This window comes from Scyliorhinus canicula, chromosome 15, assembly GCF_902713615.1.
Source record: "Scyliorhinus canicula chromosome 15, sScyCan1.1, whole genome shotgun sequence".
Lineage (NCBI taxonomy): Eukaryota > Metazoa > Chordata > Chondrichthyes > Carcharhiniformes > Scyliorhinidae > Scyliorhinus > Scyliorhinus canicula.
In genome coordinates, this window is record NC_052160.1 from 112,793,313 (window position 1) to 112,818,289 (window position 24,977).

The 24,977-nt window shown below is 44.6% G+C and overlaps 1 protein-coding gene and 1 long non-coding RNA gene across 2 annotated transcripts in view; one reads left to right on the forward strand and one right to left on the reverse strand.

The window, feature by feature from the left end:
- The window catches only part of LOC119978138, a 106,392-nt gene that overhangs the window by 80,302 nt on the left and 1,113 nt on the right, over positions 1–24,977 (forward strand). Inside the window, exon 3 of the long non-coding RNA XR_005463395.1 lies at positions 14,950–15,045. This is a non-coding gene — a long non-coding RNA (uncharacterized LOC119978138). The remainder of the gene's footprint in view (positions 1–14,949; positions 15,046–24,977) is intronic.
- The window catches only part of LOC119978137 (protein FAM107B-like), an 81,207-nt gene that overhangs the window by 55,000 nt on the left and 1,230 nt on the right, over positions 1–24,977 (reverse strand). The window contains exon 2 of the mRNA XM_038819563.1: positions 16,633–16,669. Within this exon, the coding sequence (XP_038675491.1) occupies positions 16,633–16,669 (37 nt within the window). The remainder of the gene's footprint in view (positions 1–16,632; positions 16,670–24,977) is intronic.

The window sequence follows — 24,977 nt, forward strand, 5'->3', positions numbered from 1 at the left end:
GACATCATTGCACGCCAGAAGGAAGAGGATCTCAGCATTCCCATTTATTGTCAAGTCCACATTGGAGAGTGCAAACTGCAGGATAGATGTATACCTTATGTTATATAATTTGTTGATGAGAGGATATAATTGAAACCATCAGCTCATGTTAAACTGTCAATGTAGTGTAAATTGTAAGGGAATGAAATTTGCTCTTTTAAAAACTAGGGTGGCAGCACAGTGGCGCAGTGGGTTAACCCTGCTGCCTCACGGCGCTAAGGTCCCAGGTTCGATCCCGGTTCTGGGTCACTGTCCATGTGGCGTTTGCACATTTTCCCCGTGTTTGTGTGGGTTTCATCCCCACAACCCAAAAGATGTGCAGGCTAGGTGGATTGGTCACACTAAAACTGCCCCTTAATTGTTAAAAATGAATTGGGTACTCGAAAAAAAAATATTTTTAAATAGGGTTTGGGTATCCAAGTTATGTTGAAATATTTTAGATATTCCACTTAAAAATGTATTTCCTTGTGTAAACCCCTCCACCGAGGTCTTTGAAGGCCCTTGAGCTTTTGGTATCTTCCCCCACCAGGTCTTTGAAACCCCACCTAGGGCCCCTTATTGATTCTGACCCTCTGAACTGACCAATCTCATTCGCTAGTTCTCTGATGATCCTCAGGCTTTGAGCCGCAGGATCCATTCAGTTTCCACCTAAGACTGCAGGTTTGGGTGCCACATGATCAACACGCAAGCCTGCAATCATCCCACTCCATCCCATCAATGGCTACTCCACCCCCATCCCCAGGAATTGATCTCCAGCCCAGCTACCCCCAAGCTTGAAAGAACCATGTCATGCAGCCTCTATCAAACCTCTCCCCTCCCAAATGTCCACTGGTCTGTCAATCAGGTTGACTTCCAGCTGAGGAACCGTTCGGTGACATCACATGCACGCTGCTATTGCCTTACCAAACCCTATCCCTCCCCATTCCCCACCAACCACAATAATAAAATCCAACCCTATGTTACACTTGTCAGTTTCCTGTATTTTTCACCTAGGTTTTTCATTAAGTGATCTCAAAAATAAGTTATCTTTGAAAAGTTTTTGTAAATTCACCCTAGAGGTATTCTATGTGGCCTTACCATTGTTATTTTTGGCTCGTCTTTAGATATGTTTGGGCAGCACGGTAGCATGGTGGTTAGCATAAATGCTTCACAGCTCCAGGGTCCCAGGTTCGATTCCCGGCTGGGTCACTGTCTGTGCGGAGTCTGCACGTCCTCCCCGTGTGTGCGTGGGTTTCCTCCGGGTGCTCCGGTTTCCTCCCACAGTCCAAAGATGTGCGGGTTAGGTGGATTGGCCATGCTAAATTGCCCGTAGTGTCCTAAAAAGTAAGGTAATGGGGGGGGGGGGGGTTGTTGGGTGACGGGTATAGGGTGGATACGTGGGTTTGAGTAGGGTGATCATTGCTCAGCACAACATCGAGGGCTGAAGGGCCTGTTCTGTGCTGTACTGTTCTATGTTCTATGTTCTATGTTCTATGTTTGTTCTGCCTCATGCCTTTTCAGACTCATCTTGTCCCTATGACCCATCCCTTTGCCTCTATTTCCATCAAACTGCTGACTGCCCAACTTCACTTCCTAGCTCCAATATTAGCTGATGGTCCTCTAGCAGCAGTTGATGTTTGTTTTAGTGTGCATCCCTGGGATCAGCCCGTAGAGCAGAGATAGGATGACGCTTGACAAAGCCACTATATCTCCTTCCAGACCAACTTTGCAAAGGCATATTCCAGAATGAAGTGGATGATGGCCTCTTCCCCACCACAACTGCTTTATGGCAATGTGCACAGGCGGTGAGACTGGTTGTGCAGGAAGGATCTGATGGTGAGGACTCTCCTCACCACTTGTTAAGATAGTTTGGGAGGGCAGCACGGTGGTGCAGTGGTTAGCACTGCTGCCTCACGATGCCGAGGTCCCAGTTTCAATCCTCGCTCTGGTTCACTGTCCGTGTGGAGTTTGCACATTCTCCCCATGTTTGCATGGGTTTCGCCCCCCACAACCCAAAGACGTGTAGGGTAGCTGGATTGGTCACTGTCATGTGAGAGTCCCTTTTTAAAAAGTATGTTTTATCAAATGGCTGCAGTGATGTCGTTGTGTGGGTGGAGCTGGGCTCTGCTCTGCTTTTTATTTTCGTTTTGAGCTAAAGGCTCTTGTTTGGCTCTGTGTTTTAGTTTCGCTTTCAGTTGAACAACTGCATTCAAACCAAGCAGATGTATACTGGTGTCTCTCTGTATGTTAAACAAGGTATTTAGATCACTTGATAATTTAAAAGTGACAATGGTTCTCTGTAGAGAATTCAAACCTACTGTTTGTTAAAAAGTGTTTTGGCTTATGGATGTTGTTAGGAAAGTTGCTAAGGGTTACTTATAGAGAACTGTATCTTTTCTGGGGGGGTTATCAGTGTTGGTAGTTGGTAAGATGTTTACTGTGGGTTTATAAAATGTTAACTGGATTCATAGAATAAACATTGTTTTTGTTTTAAAAATACTTTTAGTTCCCTGTTGCATCACACCTGTAAAGTGGGCCCTTGTGCTCCCCATAACCAAAATCTATTAAAAATTGTGAATCAGGTGAACTCCATTAAATACTTGTTCTCTAAACCCTGGCCCATAATACCACGCTAAATTGACCGTTAATTTCGAAAGAAATAATTGGATTACTCTAAATTTAGTTTTAGAAAGATAGTTCTTGGGACTTGAAATTCTGGCAATGAGGCATGCTACCAAAATACTTTGATGGTCTGTTTAGGGAATCATCTGAAAGGATCCATCATCCCTTTTACCCGCAGAACCTCAAGGATGTGTGTGGATCTGTGCGGATAAGTGCCCGATAGATATGTGGTAAAATGTGTTTTTCTGCACAGACTTTTCCACAAGGGATAGGCACTGTCCACTTGAATGGAATATTCCTTGGAAATGTAGAGTTGGTGGCGTAGTGGTAATGTCACTGGACTAGTAATCCAAAGGCCCAGGTTAATGCTCTCAGGACATGGGTGCAAATCCCACCGTGGCTTATGGTGGAATTTAAATTTAATTGATAAATCTGGAATATAAAATTTGTCTCAGTAATGGTGACCATGAAATTATCATTAATTGTTGTAAAAACCCATCTGGTGACTTCCGGTGGGGCTATGAAGGAGTATGTCGCATATTTGGTGGCTCCCGCTCTTGTCGGACTTTTGGACCTTTACCCCCAATTTTCTACCGGACCTGAATTGTAAACCTGATGACAGAGGCAATTGTGCACTGAATTCCCACATCGGTGCATGTTGAGAAGGACTCCAGTGCTCGTAAAGGCAGAAACAGAAAGACAGAGAAGGCTTGGGCTGAAGCTGCAGCAGGAGACAGCATGGCGGAGGACCGGACCTCTGGTTTGTCGACCGAGCGGTCAACGGAGCAGCTGCTGCAAGTTATTCAGGAAAGCTTTGCTTAGCAGAAACGGGACAGTTTGGACCCGATAAAAGTGTCAATTGAGCGACTGGTGCTTAGATTGGATGCCAAAGATCGGACGATCCAGAAAGTAGAGAAGGCGCTGGCTGAGCAGGAGGAACATCAAACTGCGGTGGAGTTGGAGGTGGAGAAGCTGAGAGACCAGCAGAAAAGGCTCCTGGAGAACATGGAGGACCAAGAGAATAGATCCCGCCAGCAGAACTTGAGAATCATTGGTCTCCCGGAGGGGTCCGGAGGGGTCCAAAGGAGCGGACGCTGGGGCATACATAGCAGATATGTTTGAGAAGCTGCTGGGGCAGGGGACATTCTCCCAACCCTTGGAAGTGGACAGGGTTCACAGAGCGCTTGCGAGGAAGCCACGAATGGGAGACACCCCTCCCCCGAAGGCAATGGTGGTGAGATTCCACACGTACTTGGATAAGGAGCGCATTCTACAGTGGGCCAATTAGACACGGAGCTGTAGGTGGAACACTGCGGGTCTACCAAGACCCGAGTGTGGAGGTGGTCAGGAGAAAAAGGTGAAGTTCGGACTGTTGTTATCGGCCCGTCTCTGGGTCACGCACGAGGAACAGCACTTTTATTTTGAGTCGTCTGAGATTTCACAAAAAGGAAAGGGCTGGTGGTGGACTGAGAACTTTTGAACTTTGCTGCAACGTTCTTGTTTTGTTTTTTTTTGTTTCTCTGTTCTTTTTTTTAAAAAGTTTCTTGTTTTGTGGAAGCTGTTTGTAATGCCTTTTGCATTGATTTGGGACCAGCGATAGAGCTGAGTGAGTTAAGGTTTTCATTTGCACTGTTGGGGGATGGAGGTGTGCTTGTTTAGATCTTGGTGTTTTTCTGTTGGGCAATTGTGTCGGGGTTTTGGAATTACTGATTTTAGTCTGCACGTTGAAGTGAGCAGGTTAATTGATTACCTCGAGCATACAATTTCCCAGATTAGTTTGTCCACGAGGCTCAAAGAAGCATCAACTTCCCAGGCATTCGGCCGTTTGGCTAAGATGAGAGAGAGGTCAGGTGGAGTGCCTGGATCTGATATGTCTTGTGGGGACCATGAATTGGATTCAATTTGAATTGGTTTTTGGAGCAGGCAAGGAGCTGGATTAGGGGTTTGCCCCTGTAAACACTCTGAGCTCTGGCTTTGTAACTCTGATAAAGTAATTTAAAAAAAGAAATCAGCAGCACTCCAAATCATGATAACTAATTTGTCCCTACAAATTTGCATATAAAGTATTCTGAAGGTATAAAGTTGGAGAAATTAGAATTAAATATCTATGTTAGCAAAGGTGTAAATACAAATTGATCTGGGAGGGCAACATTTTACTTTAAAAGAAACCTGGCAATGTTCTGAGGCTGGACCTCACTATAGTAAACACAGAAGATGGTTAACGGCCCACACTTGGAAACAGGAAGTTTGATTTACTTGTGATTTTTGATGGGGCAAATTTGAATTGAAATGGATCTTGTGAGTGAACCCTCTGTCTGTAGCTCTGTTTCAAATGTTTATTGCATGTGATTGAAACCCACATTGAGAGTACATTTAGCTCTTTGACTTATCCTTCTTGGGGCAATGTAGCAAATGTGAAAGTTCATTTCCTATCAAGTGTTAAGAACCGTTATAATTATGGAGATGTGCGGATCACTGAGTAAATCCATTTCCTGAGTCAACACATTGTTTGTTGTGATGGCTTTCAGATGTTCAAAGAGACTCCTTCTACATCAAAGCAAGAAAAAACAGACTAGGAATAGTTCTGCAGCCTTCAGTAACGATACCATTTGTATTTCAATTTGGAATGTAGATGGGAGCTCCAAAAATATTTCTTATAATAACCAGCAGATTCTAATTCCTGAAAAGAACTGCAATGATTCAGCTTGTTTTCCCATTTACTTTTAAATATCTCAGATGTTATGCATGTTTGGTTATTGTTCTGCATTAGTATTCAAGTGCCTTCTTGTTTCTGTATATTACTTGCTCTGTAAATAAATTAACCTGTGTACATTGGTGTGTTACTTTTCAGAGGTTGTCGCAGAGTAACCATTGTCCAGAGAATGATACACCATTAATTGTTAAACCTCAGCCCAGTCACACTGTGAAGACTAAATATACAAGTTTCAGTTCAAAAGGGATTTGTGGAAATTAACATCTGGCTGTGACCATCAAGGCTGGGGGAAGGGGTGTAAGTGAATGCTCTATCATGTTGACTAAAGTGGGATAACTATCACCCAATGATCAAACAGACTGCTTAATGTTTAAATTAACCGAAAATACCCGTCAACAAATGTCACCAACGCAAAGAAAATGAATAGGGAGTTTGAAATGGTTAGTCCACTTCCAAAGGAAAGCATTACGGACACGAAGCTGAAATGCATCACAAAAAGGAACATTGCAGAAATGATACTGAACCAAAGGGACAACTGATGATAAAGTAAAAGAAGCCCAAAGCACAATAGTGCAAGCACCAAAGCAGGAAGAAAATCACTGTACCATCAAATTAGCAGGGAGTGGCTGCATGACTGGAAATATAATGATTCTCTGCCTTTTGGCAAAGATCAAGTGACAGATCAAACCCAAAATTAGGTGCAGTGCCTTTTCTTGACAGCTTGTATCTAGTATATCTCTCATGTGGGGACTATGAATTGGATTTGATTTGAATCTGAATTGTTTTGTTGAGCAAGCAAAGAGATGGATTAAGGGCTTGCACCGTCAACTCTGTGCATTGGCTTTCTAACTTTAAGAACAAAATTAAATTTAAGTTTAAAAAAAGACTATAAAGATAATGAATGAGGTGCCACATGATTTGACCCATGATACTGAAAAATACTAACTTGAAGGAATTGTTAAAATGGATTTTAAGGGCATTTTGAGATGCTGGCATGCAATTAAAGATAGGAGCAGATAGGAGCATCAGCGGCTGCTGACGTCATCCCTCCGCATGCGCGGGGGGGGGGGTTCACCTACGCGTCGGCCATCACGGAGGCTGACACGGCCGACGCGTAGGAAGAGAGTGTCCCCCATGGCACAGGCCCACCCGCGGATCGGTGGGCCCCGATCGCAGGCCAGGCCACCATGGGGGCATGCCCCGGGGCCAGATCATCCAGCTCCACCCCTCCAGGACCCCGGAGCCCGCCCACACCACCAGGTCTCGCCGGTAAGGGACCTAGTCTGATCCATGCGGGCAAGACTGGCAAAGAACCAGCGGGACTTCGGACCATAGCGGGCCGGAGAATCGCCAGGGGGGCCGCTGCAAGTGGCCACCGACCGGCGCGGCGCGATTTCCACCCCCGTCGAATCTCCAGTGCCGGAGAATTCGGCGGACGGCGGGGCAGGATTCACGCCGCGCCCCCCCCCCCCCCCCCCCCCCCCCCCCCGGCGATTCTCTGACCCGGCGGGGGGTTGGAGAATCCCGCCCCAGATCTTGTGTTGTTGGTGTCAATTTATTCCACATACTAGCCATCTAACCAACTGAGCTAACCAACTCGCATCACCTCAATGATCAGTTATATCGTTCATTTTCATGTGGCGAAACAATGAACAGTGCAGATTATGATGTGACATATTAAGAGCAGCAGGATCCTCAGCAGCATGGATACTCACAAGACGGTCAATGGACCACTTAAGGGCCCAAATAAGGGCTATTTCCCACTCCCATGGTATTTTGCCACATCGGGAGGGCCTGCTGCCACATTCGATACAGCCAGGTGAACTCAGATAAACTTTGGCAGCTTTTCAGCGGGTTCCTAGGGAGAGGGGGAGTGATGGTTGTTGGCGGGAGGGGAGGGGAGTGCTGGTTGTTGAGGGGGAGTGATGGATTTTGGGTGAAGGGGGAGTGATGGTTGTTGGCGGAAGGGAAGGAGAAGTGGTGGTTGTTGCGCGGGGGAGTGATAGATTTTGGGGAAGGGGGAGTGGTGGTTGTTGGCGGGGGGGGGAGGAAGTACCTCCTTTATGATAATTCCATGGCAATGGCCACCTCTGTGGCCAAGATGCCATCACCGAAATGTGAACCCCAGCCAACCACCAACCCTGATTACCGGACCTGTCCGCTTTGCAGTCCCTTGCGTAAAGAAAACTTACCTGCCCTTCAAGAGTGCCTCAGCTTTGAAACACCCTTTCACTCAAGCTGCAACCTCTGCAGCGTCCGTTACCAGCAGTGGTGCTGATGAACGGCAGGCCCCTTCATTGGGTCAGCTGCTCTCAGATATGGCTGGTCATCTTTGATTAATGGTCATCCCAATACTGGCCTGTTAATTGGTTGTCACTGGTAAAATACCACCTCTGGTTCCACTGGATGGTTCCCACTTTCTGCCTCAAGAAGTGATTTCAGCCCCTAGCAATATAAATGAAAAATGTATACAAGTGGGGTTTTGTGGACACAATTTAATATCTATTGTTGCATGTTATTTTTATTTTTTTTTAAATTTAGATTACCCAATTATTTTTTCCAATTAAGGGGCAATTTAGTGTGGCCAATCCACCTACTCTGCACATTTTGGGTTGTGGGGGTGAAGCCCACGCAGACACGGGGAGAATGTGCAAACTCCACACGGACAGTGACCCAGAGCTGGGGTCGAACCTGGGACCTCAGCGTCGTGTGGCAGCTGTGCTAACCACTAGGCCACCATGCTGCCCTCATCGTTGCATGTTAAAAGGAAATCCAGGAGTATGGTTACTCACCTAACAAAACGGGATTTTTTTTTCCCCAAAAGTAGTTACCTCCTTTATGATTTCTGCATGGCAATGGCCACCTCTGTAGCCAAGTTGCTATCACCGAAATGTGAACTCCAGCCAACCATCAACCCTGATTACCGGGCCTGTCAAAGACCTCAACACAATTATATGGCATTTTGTGTTCCTGTGAGTGCCATAAACGAGTAGGTGGGGAAACATAGATCCCACACTGGTTGGCGGAGATTGTACAGCCAAACAAATCACATTGGGATGGTTGCAGGGGTGAGGGGAGTGTCCACGAACCTGTGAGAAATGTTTGTATAAAATATCATGAGTTTTTAAAAATCAAATCACTTACAAGTGTGGGCTTTGCAGGGAACAAAAGTCCCTTTTCCCTCTTTCATTGCTGAGGCCAATTGTGGCACCTCTTGTGGTTCCTCACCCACAGATACAGCTGACTTCAGCCGCTAATGCCAACACTGAACAGGCACTGGACCTATGATTCGGATGGTTTCCACAGTTCGCTATCATACTGGGTATAAACTTACCCCAGAGCAATCATAGGAACACATTGTTTAGTTTTGTCCTGAATTTTAATCATATTTAATTATATTTATTTTTATCTAGGCCAACATTGCTTCATGGCTCCTCTGTTTCTTACCAGATAAACATATCATAAAAAACAAATGCCCTTAGATTAATCAGCAGGCTGTCACTGGCGGTGGCTAAACTCATCCAACTTCACAATGATCAAACAATCTAGCAAGCCACGACATTTTACAGCTCAGCAATGATCAGGAAACCACTTTTAACTGATCAAGATTAAATCTTTGTTTATTACAATCTCAGAATTGCTTACAAAGTCTGTCACTTCTGATCAAGTTATGAGCAAGATTTTCTTTCACTGAAGGCTATATCTAGTCACATCACTTTATTCCTCCCCCTCCACATCCTTCCACATTTTTCCATTCTCACTTTCTTCAGCATCAACCTCTGGAAAAACCCTCCTCAAACTCTAATTTCAAGCTCCATTGGCTCTCCATTCACCATGATACTTCTACAGCTGTTGATTAGCTTGTTCCCATCATAGTTGTTCCCTTTGAAATGGCCCCAATATGAACTCCCTCAAGTTCAAGAAGTGCAGATTTTGTGAGCATCTGTTTCACAACTCTCTTAGTCACCCACCAATCATAGGACACGTCGAGCCCACATCCTGACATCACTCCTCTCCTGAAACTGCCATGACTTCAGGATCAACATAGAGAGTAGTGATAACCCCTGGTTTTCTAACACCTCAAATTCTCAGAGATCTGTTCTTGTTCTCTTATTCATCTACTTGCAGTTTCTTGGTCTCAGTGATCTATATTGGCTTCCGGACACTTGATCATAGAATTTACAGTGCAGAAAGAGGCCAGTCGGCCCATCGAGTCTGCACCGGCTCCTGGAAAGAGCACCCTACCCAAGGTTAACACCTCCACCCTATCCCCATAACCCAGTAACACCACCCAACACTAAGGGCAATTTTGGACACTAAGGGCAATTTATCATGTCCAATCCACCTAATTTGCACATCTTTGGACTGTGGGAGGAAACCGGAGCACCCGGAGGAAACCCACGCACACACGGGGAGGATGTGCAGACTCAGCACAGACAGTGACCCAAGCCGGAATCGAACCTGGGACCCTGGAGCTGTGAAGCGATTATGCTATCCAAAATGCTACCGTACTGCCTACTTGTTGCCTCTAATTTAAAATGTCCTCTTTTATGGCCCTCTCCGTCCCAACCTCTGTGACCTGTTCCAGCTCAACAAACTTTCAAAACTCTCTATTGATCTGACTCTTGCCTCTTGTGCATTCCGTCATCACTTGTGGCCCAGGGGATCATTCTAACCTGAACTACCTAGACACTTTGCCAGTGTCCGCGGGGCACATCTGCAGCTGGACCCAAAGAGACCCGATTCTTTCAAAGGTTATTGGCATGGCTTGAAAGTGACAATGTTAGAAAGGCAGGTCACTTTTAAGAGTAAACGCCAAGGTCATGCTTTGGAGTAAATTGAGAGCCAGTGATGCTTATTGACTCATGTACTATTCTATGTTCTATCACCAGAATGACAGGGATTGGGATAGCTTGATTTTGGTTTCGGACAATGCTCGGCACAACTATGTTCTATGTTAAACGAATGATGCAGTCTGACTGGCGATATGAGAACTCTGAACAACTGAGGCCCTTCATCAAGACAAGTTGACATGTGAAGTCAGTGGGATTCTGTGGGGATCATGGGTGGTCATCTCCCCCTAGCCAACACCTTCCTATAACAGTGTCCACCCAAGGCAGACAAAGGTGAAGATGCTGGAGTGCAGCTACGTCTGGTGGTTAGGCATAGATAAACCTATTGAAGAACTAGTACAACAGTGCTACCCTTGCCAAACACAGCAATCTTTGCCATCTTTCACCACCCATCACCCCTGGGAATGGCCAGGTCATTTGACCAGGGTCCACATTTATTATGCAGGCCTGTTTCTGGGCAAGGAGTTTGTTGGCACTGGTAGATGTCCACTCCAAACAACGGCAAACAACGGGAAACTCCATTGACAGCGGTGGGGCCAGAAGATCCGACTGCCGGCCAATGATGGGCCACCTGCGCTGCTGTGAAACATGCCGCGAGGGTGCATGGAAATTCCGGCCCAATATATGGTGCTGGGAAGAAGCACAGCACAGGTTTTTTGAGAAAATCAAAGAGATGTTGGTGTCAACTGATATTTCAGCTCACCGTGATCCAGAACTACCCACTCTCATTGCGACATGTGCATTTTCTGCAGGATTGCAAGCTGTATTCTCAGATGCAGATGGATGGAAAGCGTAGACCAGTTTACTAAACATCACATTCACTGACAGAGACTGAATAGGGGAATGCAGTTATAGAGAAAGAGGCATTATCTGCTATGTAGACACGTGAAAGGTTTGCAGATTATGTTCTTGATCTCCACTTTTGCAGAGAGACAGATCACAAGCCCTTAGTGACACTATTAATTCTAAGAAGTCAGCAAAAATGCCTTCATGGGGGACAATGAGGTCTGAAGCAGACATATAATGTTCCGGGAAAGCAGCAAATCACAGGAGGCAATATCCCAGTGGCATGGCCTAGAATGGTTATGTATCCCTTGTTGAAGAGGTAGATATCTTTACATCGACAACAACCATAACTCTACCAGCAGCAACTCAGCGACTGACTGAAGTCAGAGATACAGAGAAATTTTGAGGAAGACTGTGCTCAGGTCTGAGTGTATTGTGTCAAAGGATGTTAGCATACATTCCAAACAATCCCATTCTCAGACAGTAATATGAACAGAGATGACTCCTCAGTGTAGTTGATGATTTACTCTTCAATGACGAGAGAATGGTTATTCTGAGAGTTCTGATAATAGACATATATCAATGATTGATACAAGGACATTTGGGCATCACAAAATGTTGAGCTAGAGCCAGATACTCTGTTTGGTGACCAGGCCTCTGAAAATCATTAGAAGAGATGATATCAACTTGTATTATTTGTGTTATTGATCGTCAGGAGACAAGAGAACTATTGATAAAACCTTCCCGGTTTGGGTGACTGTGCGGAGTCTGCACGTTCTCCCCGTGTCTGAGTGGGTTTCCTCTGGGTGCTGACAGACATGTTGTTAGGTGAATTAGATATTCTGAATTCTCCCTCAGTGTACCCGAACAGGCGCCAGAGTGTAGCGACCAGGAGATTTTCACAGTAACTTCATTGCAGTGTTAATGTAAGCCTACTTGTGATACTAATAGCGATTATTATTATTATTCCTTTCCATCAATACCATGGAAAGTCTTGCGATGGATTTTTTAAACACAGAGGTAAAATATTCTCGATCATTGTAGACTACTTCTCCAGATGGATAAAAGTCAAGTAACTGCAGGGTCACACTTCTCAAGAAATGGTTACATTGCTGAAGCATATATTTGCCACACATGGAATGCTCTTGGGTAGGGGCAGATGACTTAATGCATCCACGTTAGCAATTTGCGTCCCAGGCCAGTGCTGAAAAACACAGTTGTAAACCGGCAACAGCAGGTTATCAACGCTGCACTCTCGCTGAGGCTATGGGCGGTATCAGTTTATCTCCCCTTAACAGGCCCAGTAATGGCTTGTGGTCAGTCATTATGTTGAATCATCGACTGTACACATACTGGTGGAATTTCTTCACATCAAATATAACTGCGAAGCCCTCCTTCTCAACCTGGGCATAGTTTTGTTCTGCTTCAGAAGGGTCCTTGAGGCAAAAGCGTTAGGGCGTTCCGAACTATCTCTCATCTTGTGGGATAAAATACCATAAGGGGGATGCATCACGTGTCAGCACAATTGGTTTTCCTGGATTAAAATGCACCAAGAGGTTTGAAGACTGTAATTATTGCTTCAGGACTCGGAAAGCTTCCGCTTGGGGCTCCCTCCAATGTCACCACTGATTCTTCCTTAACAGCTGGTGTAATGGTACTAATGTTGTGGCTAGATTCAAAATAAACCTTCCATAGTAACTGACCATGCCAAGAAAGGGTTTAAGCTTGCTGACATTTTTGAGTGCAGGGATGTTTCATATGGCCTTGACCTTTTCTTCCTAGGAGTACATACAATCTTGTCACATCAAGGCAAAATCCTAGGTATGTCACTTCTGAGGTTGAAAAGTACATTTTCACATTTTGCGTGGACCCCTGTATCACAAAACCTCTTTAATACTTCCTCTAGGCTTGCCAGGTGTTCTTCTGGTGCAGTGCTGGTGACTGGCACATCATCAAGGTAACCCAACTCTAGTTGTAAGTAGGCATGACTGAGGTCCAATTTTGAATAGGTGAGGTCTCCCGCCCCCTTCACATAGAGGTCCTCAATTTGGAGAATGAGATACCAATCGACCTGGGCATCTTGGTTTATGGTCAGCTTATATTCCCCACAAATCCTTGTCGAACAATCAGGTTTAAGGACAGGAACTATTGCCACCTCTTACTCTGAAAATTTAATTGCTTGACTATACCCAGCTCATCCAATCTCTGTAGCTCTGCTTCAACCTTCTAATGCAATGTTTCTTCAGAACCGGTCTGGCTCTGAAGAACTTAGGTGTCGAATCTGGATTGACATATATCTAGGCTTTTACAGCTTGATTGGCCTCCTGCCCTTTGGAGGCCACTCGAGTATTAGCTATTCTGATCGCCAACTCCCCACCCCCCGGTGTATGTAGAAAGCTTGGCTGTAGTATCCTTCAAACCTAGAGACAGTGCATAAAGTTATTGGAAGACCTGCTCACCCACTATGGTCACGAAGCCCGGGTGTTGACTTCCATTTTAAGGGGTGTACCATTTACTCTTAAAACAATTTCGATCTGAGCTTTTTATTCAATTGGGCTACATTCAACCGATGCAGTGCATGCTCTTCTTCAGAGCTTTTCTCCACTAGGTTCAGTGGCGCTGTGGACTGCTGCTGTCATTTCTTTTGTATTGCCTTGCGTGACAATGCGTTTGAATGTGCCTGCTTTGGTTGCATCGAAGCACATGAACTCCTGAACATGGCAGGTCTTCTGAGGATAGTCCCCTCCCGCAACGATAATAATCTTTATTATAATAATCTTTATTATTGTCACAAGTAGGCTTACATTAACACTGCAATTAAGTTACTGTGAAAATCCCCTAGTCGACACCAAGTTGGGTGCGATGAGGCCAGTAAATCGTGCCCAACATTTCAGGTCAATGTGCATTCACTAGAACATTTCTGATGAAAGGCCACAGACCTGAAATGTTAACTTTGTTTCTTGCAGGGCAGCACGGTGGCCTCGTGGTTAGCACAACCGCCTCACGGCGCTGAGGTCCCAGGTTCGATCCCGGCTCTGGGTCACTGTCCGTGTGGAGTTTGCACGTTCTCCCCGTGTCTGCGTGGGTTTCGCCCCCACAACCCAAAAATGTGCAAAGTAGGTAGATTGGCGACGCTAAATTGCCCCTTAATTGGAAAAAAATAATTGGCTAATCTAAATTTTAAAAAAAACTTTGTTTCTTGCTCCACAGATATTGCCAGATCTTCTGAGTATTTCCAGCATTTTCTGCGTCTATTATTAGTTCTTTTTTTTTTCCTCAGCCATGTGCTGTGTGAAAACTGACAGCTGCATTTCCTTATGTCACAATTACGCATCAGGTTGAGGTTAATTGGCTATTTTGGAATATTTTGAGGTCATGCAAAATTTCCTATCAGTGCAGTTTTCCCTGGATTTGTCGCCCTCCAGATGCCACAATCTCTCAAAACATTTTAGTCGAGGAATTGGTTTTATCCGTCAGAAAACATTGTCTGAAACAAGCCCCCCCAAAGGTGTCTGCCGGATACTCACACCAAATTGGGCTTCTGGTCATGTGGGCGCAACAGTGGTTAGCACTTCTGCCTCACAGTGCCGGGAACCTGGGTTCGATTCGAGCCTTGGGTTACTGCGTCAAGTTTGCACGTTCTCCCTGTGTCTGCGTGGGTTTCCTCTGGGTGCTCTTGTTTCCTCCCCCAATCCAAAGATGTGCAGGTCAGGTGGATTGGCCATGCTAAATTGTCCCTTAGTGTCCAAAGATGTGCAGGGTAGGTGGGGTAACGGGGATAGAGCGGGGGAGTGGGCCTAGATAGGGTGCTCTTTCAGAGTGTCAGTGCAGACTCGATGGGCCAAACAGCCTCCTTCGACGCTATTGATTCTAATATAAACTGTGGACATCAATCGGGCATTCAACTGCAGCTCACCAGTTGGGGTCCTATATAATTTGTCTGTCTTTAATACACAGCTGAGTCACAGCAAGAAGAGGAAAACAGGAGGGGGAAGAGAAGTGGAGGGGATGAGATCCCAGCAGGAGTGGCTCGACTCCTGGTTCCTCATTAATGTAAGTACGAAAAGAGTCCTTACTTTTTCATCAGCAGCTTCTACCAGCTGCTTTAATGATTGCCAATGCATTGCGGAGCATATTCCATCCAATGTGTTAGACCCCCGATTAACGCATTCAAGGAGTTGAACAATTGTTTTTGACAGGTGCTCGGGATACTTGAAAATCATTGGCTGTTGATTCCCAAGACATCCAGACAAGTGAGTGCCTCTAACGTTAATTTTCTTCCTGTTGAACAGATTGACAGGAGCCACGTTTCCCACCTTTGCTACGGATGCAAAGCAACCATAAAAAAAGAGAAAATCAGACCTTTCATTCCGTAGTCTGCCCTGACATCGAAAATTCAAAATTGGTTTCATCTGAGAAACTGATGAGCAACTACAATTACATGGATTCTCATACGAAGCATTTGAATTGTGATTTTGAAGAAGTAGCAATCAAATTGGGAACTAAACTCAAAGCTGTGCTCCAAACACCAGAATACTACTGAGCAGAGCTAATCAAGACCTGCTGTTAATTCAAATGAATATAGATCGTCTGCCAATCTACATACAAACAACAGATTGTTTGAAACAGTGAATGGTGTTTCAATACTGTTTCTCGGATGGACACAGTAGCACCACTACCTTTTCTTTTGGCATTTCACTATCGCCTCTTTTGTCTTTTAATCTCTCCTACCTTCCACACATCACTACCATTCCCATTTGTCCTCTTCTCCCCTCTTTGCTTTCCTTGCCTGGCTTATCAACTGTTACTCTAACCAATTCTTGTTCTGACGAAAGATCATAAATCTGAAAGTTTGACTCTGTTTCTCCCTCCACGCATGTTGCCTGACCTGCTGAACATTTTCAGAATTTCCGTTTTGTATTTCAGCATCTGCAATACTTTGCTCTCAAGTTTCAGTGGAATATGCTTCATTGAAACTGCTTGGGACAACTTCCCAAATTACAGTACAGGAGGAAATGGGCCAGCCATGGCTCAGTTGGTAGGGCTCATGCCTCTGTATCAGGTGGTTGTGAATTCATGTCTGCTATCACAAAATCTAGGTTGACGCTCCAATGCAATACTGAATGTTGGAGGTGCCATCTCCTGGATGAGATAGTAAAGCAAGGCCCTATCTGCTCTCTCTGTTAAAAAGAAATCCGTGAGACTAGTTTGAGGAGAACCAGTTGAGTACTCCTCATTGTCTTGACCAATATTCATCCTTTATTGAAAGGTAGATTAACTGGTCCATATCACATTGCAGATTGATTCAAACTGACTGTGGTGTTTCTTACATTGCACTACTGTCTACACTTGAAAAAGCCTTTGGGACATCCTGAGATTGTAAAAGATGCTATGTTAGTGCAAGTCCTTCTTTCTGTATAAGGAAGGAAACAAAAATATCAAGACTGGGCTGGTGAATATAGATCTTTATTAGCCTAAATTTGGTTTATAACAATATAACTTATTGAAAATCATGTTTGACAAGATCGTATATTGAATTCCTGGTGTTTGGTGGATATTTTAGTCCCAATTGGAAGTGGAGTACAAATGTATGAAGTTTGGTTTGGAAGCCAAACTTTCTGCAAACAAATTGTTACTTACCTGATCTGGCCCCACCTTGCACACCTTTGCACCCAGCCTGTGGTAGTTGGCAAATGGAAAAGGGAACAATTAATCAGAGTGATTAAAATACTTCTAAATATTAGAATTTCTGCTCATAATGTCTAAACTTTGCCAAGCCAGTGGAAAATATCATCGAACTTTAAATGTAGATTACATTGAGTTACAGTCATTTGCACAATAATTAAATCTGTTTGATGAAACATTGCCCCTGGCGTCGGCCCACCCACAAAATTGGCTTCACGTCCAGATTGAAATAATGAGCATGGCAAGTTTTAATTTATATCGCCATTTTGAACTATTCAAGGATGCTGTTCAAATTAAGCATGGATTGTTTTGGCGATAGTTGATGCATTGGTATTAATTTTCCAAAATTCACTAAATTCAGGGAAGGTGCCATTAGATTGGAAAATAGCAATTGTAACTCCTTTATTCAAAAAGGGAGGGAGACAGGAGGGAGACAGGAAGCGGGAAACTACAGGTAATTTAGCCTAAGATCTGTCTTAGGAAAATGTTGGGAGTTATTATTAGAGTTAGGCATTTAGAAAAATTCAAGACAGTCAGGCAGCGTCAACATGGTTTTGTGAGGAGGAAATTGTGCTAACTAGTTTATTACAGTTTTTTGAAGGAGTCACGTGCGCTTTGCATAAAGGAGAACTGGTGAGTGTTAAGTGAGTGGGGTCAGACCTGGCCAATGGAGTATAATGTTGGAAAGTGTGGAATTGTCTATTTTGGCAGGAAGAATAAAAAACTAAGCATTATCAAAATGGTAAGAGATTGTCGGGCGGTGCAGTGGTTGGCACTGCTGCCTATGCCGCTGAGGACCCTGGTTCTATCCCGGCCCTGGTCACTGTCTGTGTGGAGTTTGCCAATTCTCCCCGTGTCTGCATGAGTTTCACCCCCACCATCCAAAGATGTGCATGGTAGCTGGATTGGCCACACTAAATTGTGCCTTAATTGGAAAATAAATAATAATAATTGTGTACTCATGGGCGGCACGTGGCACAGTGGTTAGCATTGCTGCCTATGGCGCTGAGGACCCAGGTTCGAATCCCGGCCCCGGGTCACTATCCGTGTGGAGTTTGCACATTCTTCCCGTGTCTGCGTGGGTTTCACCCCCACAACCTAAAGATGTGCAGCGTAGGTGGATTGGCTACGCTAAATTGTCCCTTAATTGGAAAGAAAAGTAATTGGGTACGTTAAATTTAAAAAAAATAAAAATATATAATTGGGTACTCTAAATTTTTTTTAATTTAAAAAAAGATTGCAAAGTTCTGAGATTCAGAGAGATGTGTGTCCTTGTGCATGAATCACAAATGAAGGTAGAGCAAGTCATTAAGAAAGCTAATAGAATGTTATCGCTTATTGTGAGGGGAATTGATCACAAAAGTAGGGAAGTTATGCTTCAGTTGCACATTGGTGAGATCACATCTGGAGTACTGTGTACAGTATTGGTCACCTTATTTAAGGAACTATTTAATGCATTGGAAACCACTGAGAAACTAATATTTTACGAGGAGAGGTTGGACAGGCTTGGTTTGTGTCTGCTGGAGTTTAGAAGAGTAAGAGACAATTTGATTGAAACATATAAAACCTTGGGGGATCTTGATAGGGTGGATGTGGATAGGGGGGCGGAATTCTCCGGTCTCCCACGCCAAAATCACGTTCGGCGATTGGGCGGAGAATCCCTGTTTCCGACGAAATCGGGCGCGACGCCGCTTTCGCGATTCTCCGCCCCCTCCAATGCGGCGTACTGTAGGAGTACGCTGCACACCGTGTCGACGGCCTCAGGCCGTTGCCTGAGGCCCATCGCCCCCCGCCTCCTCCCCCCCCCCCCCCCTCCCCCAACCCCTGACCGGTCAATTTCCCAACGGTGTCAGTCGCGTGTGGTATTTATTTTTCAGGAACCTGCTTGGTGGCTGCGGACTCAGGCCAGAACCGCCACAGTCGGGGAGAGCCGATCGGTGGGCAGGGGGGTCTTTGGCAGGGGCTGGGAGCACTTTTGGGAGGTGGTCCGGGGCTCGCGATCTGACCAAAGGTGCGGTCAGTGCCATGTTGCACCATGGGGTGAAAAGGGGAAAAACTTGTACAAACTATAGTTATGTGTTGGGGAGTTTGCTCCCCGAATTGTTTATGTTTTGTAAACTTTCATATAAGTTCGGAATAAAATACAATTAAAAAAAAGAATAAAACTAATATTTATGGAAGAGATTTTCCATGCATAACCCACATCCTACCATGCCTTGGCTCAGTTTGTTGGACCACTAACATGTTTTGCCACCTGCCTCCATTGCAATTCATTATTTTAAGATTTGAACCAGGATACATAAAGAACCAGATTGTGTAGCGAGTACTGTCATCAATCTGTTCTCCGGCGATACCAAAAATAGATACAACCCCCACATTCCCTTGTGACATTTCTGCTTTTACCAGTTTGATACTGCTAAATAATTTTTCAAATTACCCAAAAAGGATTTCTTAATAAGAATTGTACAGCAGCCACATGGATACAGCTAGCTCCCAAAATGTCTCTGCCTATGAGCCTTTCTCGCCATGGGGAATTCCACAACTGGTCACCCAAGCCATGTGACCCTCACAGGGCTGTGGTGCCCTTAAATGGATAATCATCACAATACATGATTGGTAAATTGAGTATTGTAAGTTGATGAATTTCAGCATACAAGATAAAGCACCCAGGTACAGCAAATGTTTTGGAAGGCAAATAGCATAGTTGCCTTCATTGCAAGGGGATTGGAGGACAAGAATAAGCATGTATTGATATGATTGTTTGTGATTTTGTTGACCATATTGGGCGACAGAATGTCAGCAACCTCTGTAGTACCATCTGCTGGTCAAAACCTGTAACTACTTCATCACTACATTCTCAATCAAAATGATTTTTTTTAAAAACTTGTTTATAGGATGCATCCCTAATTGCCCTTGAGAGATGAGGACAAGCTGCCTTTTGTATCCTTACTCTTCATGTGGGGAATGTACAATCATAGTGCTGTTTGGTAGGGAGCTCCAGGATTTTGACCCATCGATAATAAATGATTGCCGATATTTCCAAGTCATGAAGTTGTACGACTTGCAGGAGAACTTTCAGGCTGCGGTATTCCTGTGCGGTTGCCACCATTGTTATTCAAGGTAGTAGAGGTCAGGGGTTGGGGGTACTTTCAAAGAAGCCTTGGGAAGTTGCTACAGTGCATCTTGTAAACAGTAAGCACTACAGGCACAGGTGCAGTGTGGGGTGCCAGTCAAGCAGGCTGATCTATCCTGGATGCTATTGAGCTCCTTGCGTGTTGTTCAACCTGCACTTATCCAAGAAAGCGGGGATTGTTTCAAAACACTCCTGACTTGTGCCTTGTAGAACAAGGCAGTGTTAATGTAAGCCTACTTGTGACAATAAAAGATTACTTAATTATTTTACATGTATTTGTAGGTGCCATTCACAAGTTTCTTCCTCAGAAAATGTGTTGATCAGTCAGAGTCAAACCACCTGGTTTGAATTTTCAAAAAACGCTTGGCAGTTAACTATCAGTCACCATTAACTGGTGCCATAGCAATGCCTCTATCAATCAGAGTCCACTTGCCAACTAATCAGCACTCTCCTCCCATACAATATAAAGTTGTTTCTCCTGACATTGGTATTCTTGTGATTGTGCTGATGAGTGGAAGACATAAAGCTTCAGCAAAACAGATTTTTTTTCATAAACCTCAAATTTCCAGTCATTGATTTTTATGGCAGGAAAAGTGTGGATGCCATGAGTCAGGAGATCTGCTTTCCTGGCCAGCTCTCCAATCTGTACCTTCAGTCAAGCGAGATCCAGCTCTGGGAGAAAAGTCCCATATTTTCAGTTTATAAATCTATATTATCTAACATAAAACATGGTCAGCACTGCAATCAACTGCCATTGTCACCAAAAAGAAGAAAAATTCCAGAGTAGGAAAAAGGAGAGAATAGAGAGAAAAGTGAAAAGAATTAGAGAAATAGTAGCAAAAGAAGTAAGAAAGGTAAGGAAAAAGAAAAGAGACAGTATGAAAACAGCAAAATAAAAACAAAGATGAACATAAAGGAGAATTTAAAAAAACAAATTCCTCATTGGTAAAATAGATTTAGCCTGACTTTGCAAAATTTCCCCGAAACCTCACTTTTCTCAATAAGAATGTCAGATTAAAATGGTACATTTTTTTGATGTTTCTGACTGCGCAATGGTGAAAAAGTTGCAAATTAGCCTGGAAATAATGGGCGGGATTGTCCGACCCCCCCCCCCCCCCCCCGCCGGGTCGGAGAATCGCTGGGGAGCGGCGTGAATCCCGCCCCCACCGGCCGCCGAACTCTCTGGCACCGGAGATTCGGCGGGGGCGGCAATCGCGCCACGCCGGTCGGCGGACCCCCTCCCCCCAGCGATTCTCTGGCCCGCGATAGGCAGAAGTCTCGCTGCTGTAATGCCGGTCCCGCCGGCGTGAATTAAACAACCTCCCTTACCGGCGGGACCAGACGGCACGGGCAGGCTCCGGGGTCCTGGGGGGGGGGGGGGGGGGGGGGGGGCGGCGATCTGGCCATTATTTAAAATTATTTATTCAAATCCAGATAGATTTCTTTCATAAGATCATATTTGAAGGTACAGTATATGAATAATTTGAGACATGACTTATGATAAGTGTAGCATGTTTGGGAGGAACAAAACTTTTCACTGCTGCAGGTTTCCCATGCCGCAAATTTGGATTTGTTGTAGACTAATTGATAGAGATTAATTGCCAATTCCATTATTATTATAACATGCATTCAACTGAATAGTAGAAGGTGAACTGAATGAAACTTGTTGTTTAAAATTGTTCAGCATTTCCTATAGTTCCATGTAAGGCAGCCAACTGGGAGCCCGCCAGGGAAATCCTCACATAATGTTTCCAGACAATGCCATCTGGGCACTTTTAAAACATGCCTTCTTGCTTCCATGGCATTAGTTTACATCTAAAATCCAAGTGGTATGAGCCCATCTCCTAGAAACACATTCATGTTTTCTCAATTCATATTTCTGCTTGATATTATTGTTATATTATTATTATATTAATATACATTTGAAACCCTCTGTGCATTCACACAAGATTGACAGTACAAGCAACAGTATGCACCGGTAGCAGCCTTATCCCTCAGCTATAATCCATGGCCACCATGATGATATCTGTTTAAATTTCTAATTAGATTTTAACTGTGGATCCGTCAGCCTACAAAATCTGAACTAATTACCTGAATGGATTTCTATCAGGTTGAACTTTAGTTAAGAATAACAGCAGATATTTCTTGAGATTAATTGATCATCGTAAAGCAGTTTTCCCTCCTAATCAATGTAATTGGAATATACAGTAACATCATTTCCACAATGAGTCCAGTGTATTATTTAATTTATAGCCACTATATTGCTTCATATTTGGTGAGGAGCTCTATGATTTGTCACCGAGACTGAGATTTTCAGATCAGCAGCCTCTATCACATATCGTCTTTAACCTAGCCCAAGTTAAAGTTCCTCTGAGACTCCCCATGCCCCAGCTCTGAACTTGAAATGAAATGAAAATGAAAATTGCTTATTGTCACAAGTAGGTTTCAAAGGAAGTTACTGTGAAAAGTCCCTAGTCGCCATATTCCAGCGCCTGTTCGGGGAGGCTGGTACGGGAATTGAACCGTGCTGCTGGCCTGCATGGTCTGCTTTAAATCCAGCTATTTAGCCCAGTGTGCTAAACCAGCCCTTGTTTCCTTCTCCAGTTTCTCTCCTGTCCGAGCTGATCTTGTCCATGAAACCCATCCCCTACTTTCTAAACCCTATACCCACTAAACTGCTGTCCACCCAACTTCCCTCCATGGCTGCCATGTTAGCCGGCATTGGTACTCCCTCCACAGGTTCTGTTCCTATTTCTTACAAATTTGCCATCATCACCTGTCTCCTCAAAAAAAAATTTAAAATTCTTCTTGCCTTGAGACCGAAGTAAAATTTGAAACCTCAATATGTGTTGAATGTGCAATGGCCATTGGGAATTCCAATCCAAGGGCAGCATGGTGGCGCAGTGGTTAGCACTGCTGCCTCACAGCGCCAATCACACCAAACACGCCAGGTTCAATCCCGGCTCTGGGTCACTGTCCGTGTGGAGAACATAGAACATAGAACAGTACAGCACAGAATAGGCCCTTCGGCCCTCGATGTTGTGCCGAGCAATGATCACCCTACTCAAACCCACGTATCCACCCTATACCCGTAACCCAACAACTCCCCCCTTAACCTTACTATTAGGACACTACAGGCAATTCAGCATGGCCAATCCACCTAACCCGCACATCTTTGGACTGTGGGAGGAAACCGGAGCACCCGGAGGAAACCCACGCACACACGGGGAGGACGTGCAGACTCCACACAGACAGTGACCCAGCCGGGAATCGAACCTGGGACCCTGGAGCTGTGAAGCATTTATGCTAACCACCATGCTACCGTGCTGCCCGTGCTGCTGGAGGTTGGACATTCTGCCCGTGTTTGCGTGGGTTTCACCCCCACAACCCAAAGATGTGCAGGGTAGATGGATTGGACATGCTGTATTGCCCCTTCATTTGAAAAAATGAATTGGATACTCTAAACTTATTAAAAAAAAGAAAAAGATATACTCAATCCAAAGTAAACTGAGACAAATGTTTTTTTCATCACCTTCTGTTAATTGGTAATGCAACTAAAAGCTTTAGCCTTTTGATAACAGTTCCAACTTCCCCCGTCCTTGTAAATGACCACCCATCTCCAACCTTTCCTTCCTCTCCAAAGTCCTTGAGCATGTCATTGCCCAAATTAGTACCCATCTTTCACAGAATTCCATGTTTGAATTCCTCTAATTGGGCTCCTACCCTATCAGAATACCAAAATGGCTCTGATCTTTGATCATAGATCATAGAATTTACAGTGCAGAAGGAGGCCATTCGACCCATCGAGTCTGCACCGGCTCCTGGAAAGAGCACCCTACCCAAGGTTAACACCTCCACCCTCTCCCCATAACCCAGTAACCCCACCCAACACTAAGGGCAATTTTGGACACTAAGGGCAATTTATCATGTCCAATCCACCTAACCTGCACATCTTTGGACTGTGGGAGGAAACCGGAGCACCCGGAGGAAACCCACGCACACACGGGGAGAATGTGCAGACTCCGCACAGACAGTGACCCAGCCGGGAATCGAACCTGGGACCCTGGAGCTGTGAAGCCATTGTGCTATCCACAATGCTACCGTGCTGCAAAGTCACAAATGACACCCTAATTGGATGTGATAAAGGAAAACTGTTCCTTCCTCTCCCTTCTTGACTGTCCGCAACCTTTGATATGGTTAATTGCACCATCTTCCTCTAACCCTCTCCGCCATCATCTAGCTTCAATTGTCCCATTCTTATTGTAGTCAGAGAATCACTATCAATGGCTTGTCTTCCTGCTCCCATTCAGTTACTTCTGTTGTCCCCCAAGGATCTAACCTAGGCCCACTTTTATTTCTCATCTATGTCTGTCTTCTTGGCAACATTATCTGATAACATGCCAGGTTCATGTGTATGCTGACAACCCTTAGCTCTGCCTCACCAACCCTTCCACTGTCCCTAAATTGTTAGACTGCTTCTCTGACATCCAGTATTGGATAAGCAAGAAATTCTTTCAATTAAACATTGGGAAGACTGAAACCATTGTCTTCGGCCCTTGCCACATGCACTCATCTCTTGTCATTGATTCCATCCCTCTCTGTGGAAACTGTCTTGAGTCTGAGGCAGAGTATTTGCAGCCTTGGTGTCATATTTGATCCCGAGATGAGTCGTCCGTCACATATCAGCCACTAAGACTGCTTATTTCCATAGCATCATCATTCTCCCACCCTGCCTGCACTGTTCTGCTTTTGAAATCCTCCTTCATGCTTTTACCTCCAGACTTGACTACTCAAAGCATTCCTGGCCAGCCTCCAAATTGCATCAACTTGACATCAACCAAAACACTGCTGCCCACACCCTAACTTGCACCAAATCCCATTCACCCATCACCCCTGTGTTCACTGACCTATATTGTTAAGCAAAACCTCCATTTTAAAAATTCTCATCTCTGTTTGCAAATCCCTCCATATCCTGTCTTGCCCATCTCTGTAATCTCCTCCAACCCTGTGCTCTTTTAATCTCAGCCCCTTGAGCATCCCCAGTTTTAATTTCTCCATCATTGGTGGCTGTCCCTTCAGTATCGAGACCTTAGGAGTTCCCTTCCTAAATTGCTCCACCTCTCTACCTCGTTTTCAATTTTCAAGATGCCCCTGCATCTTTGACCAA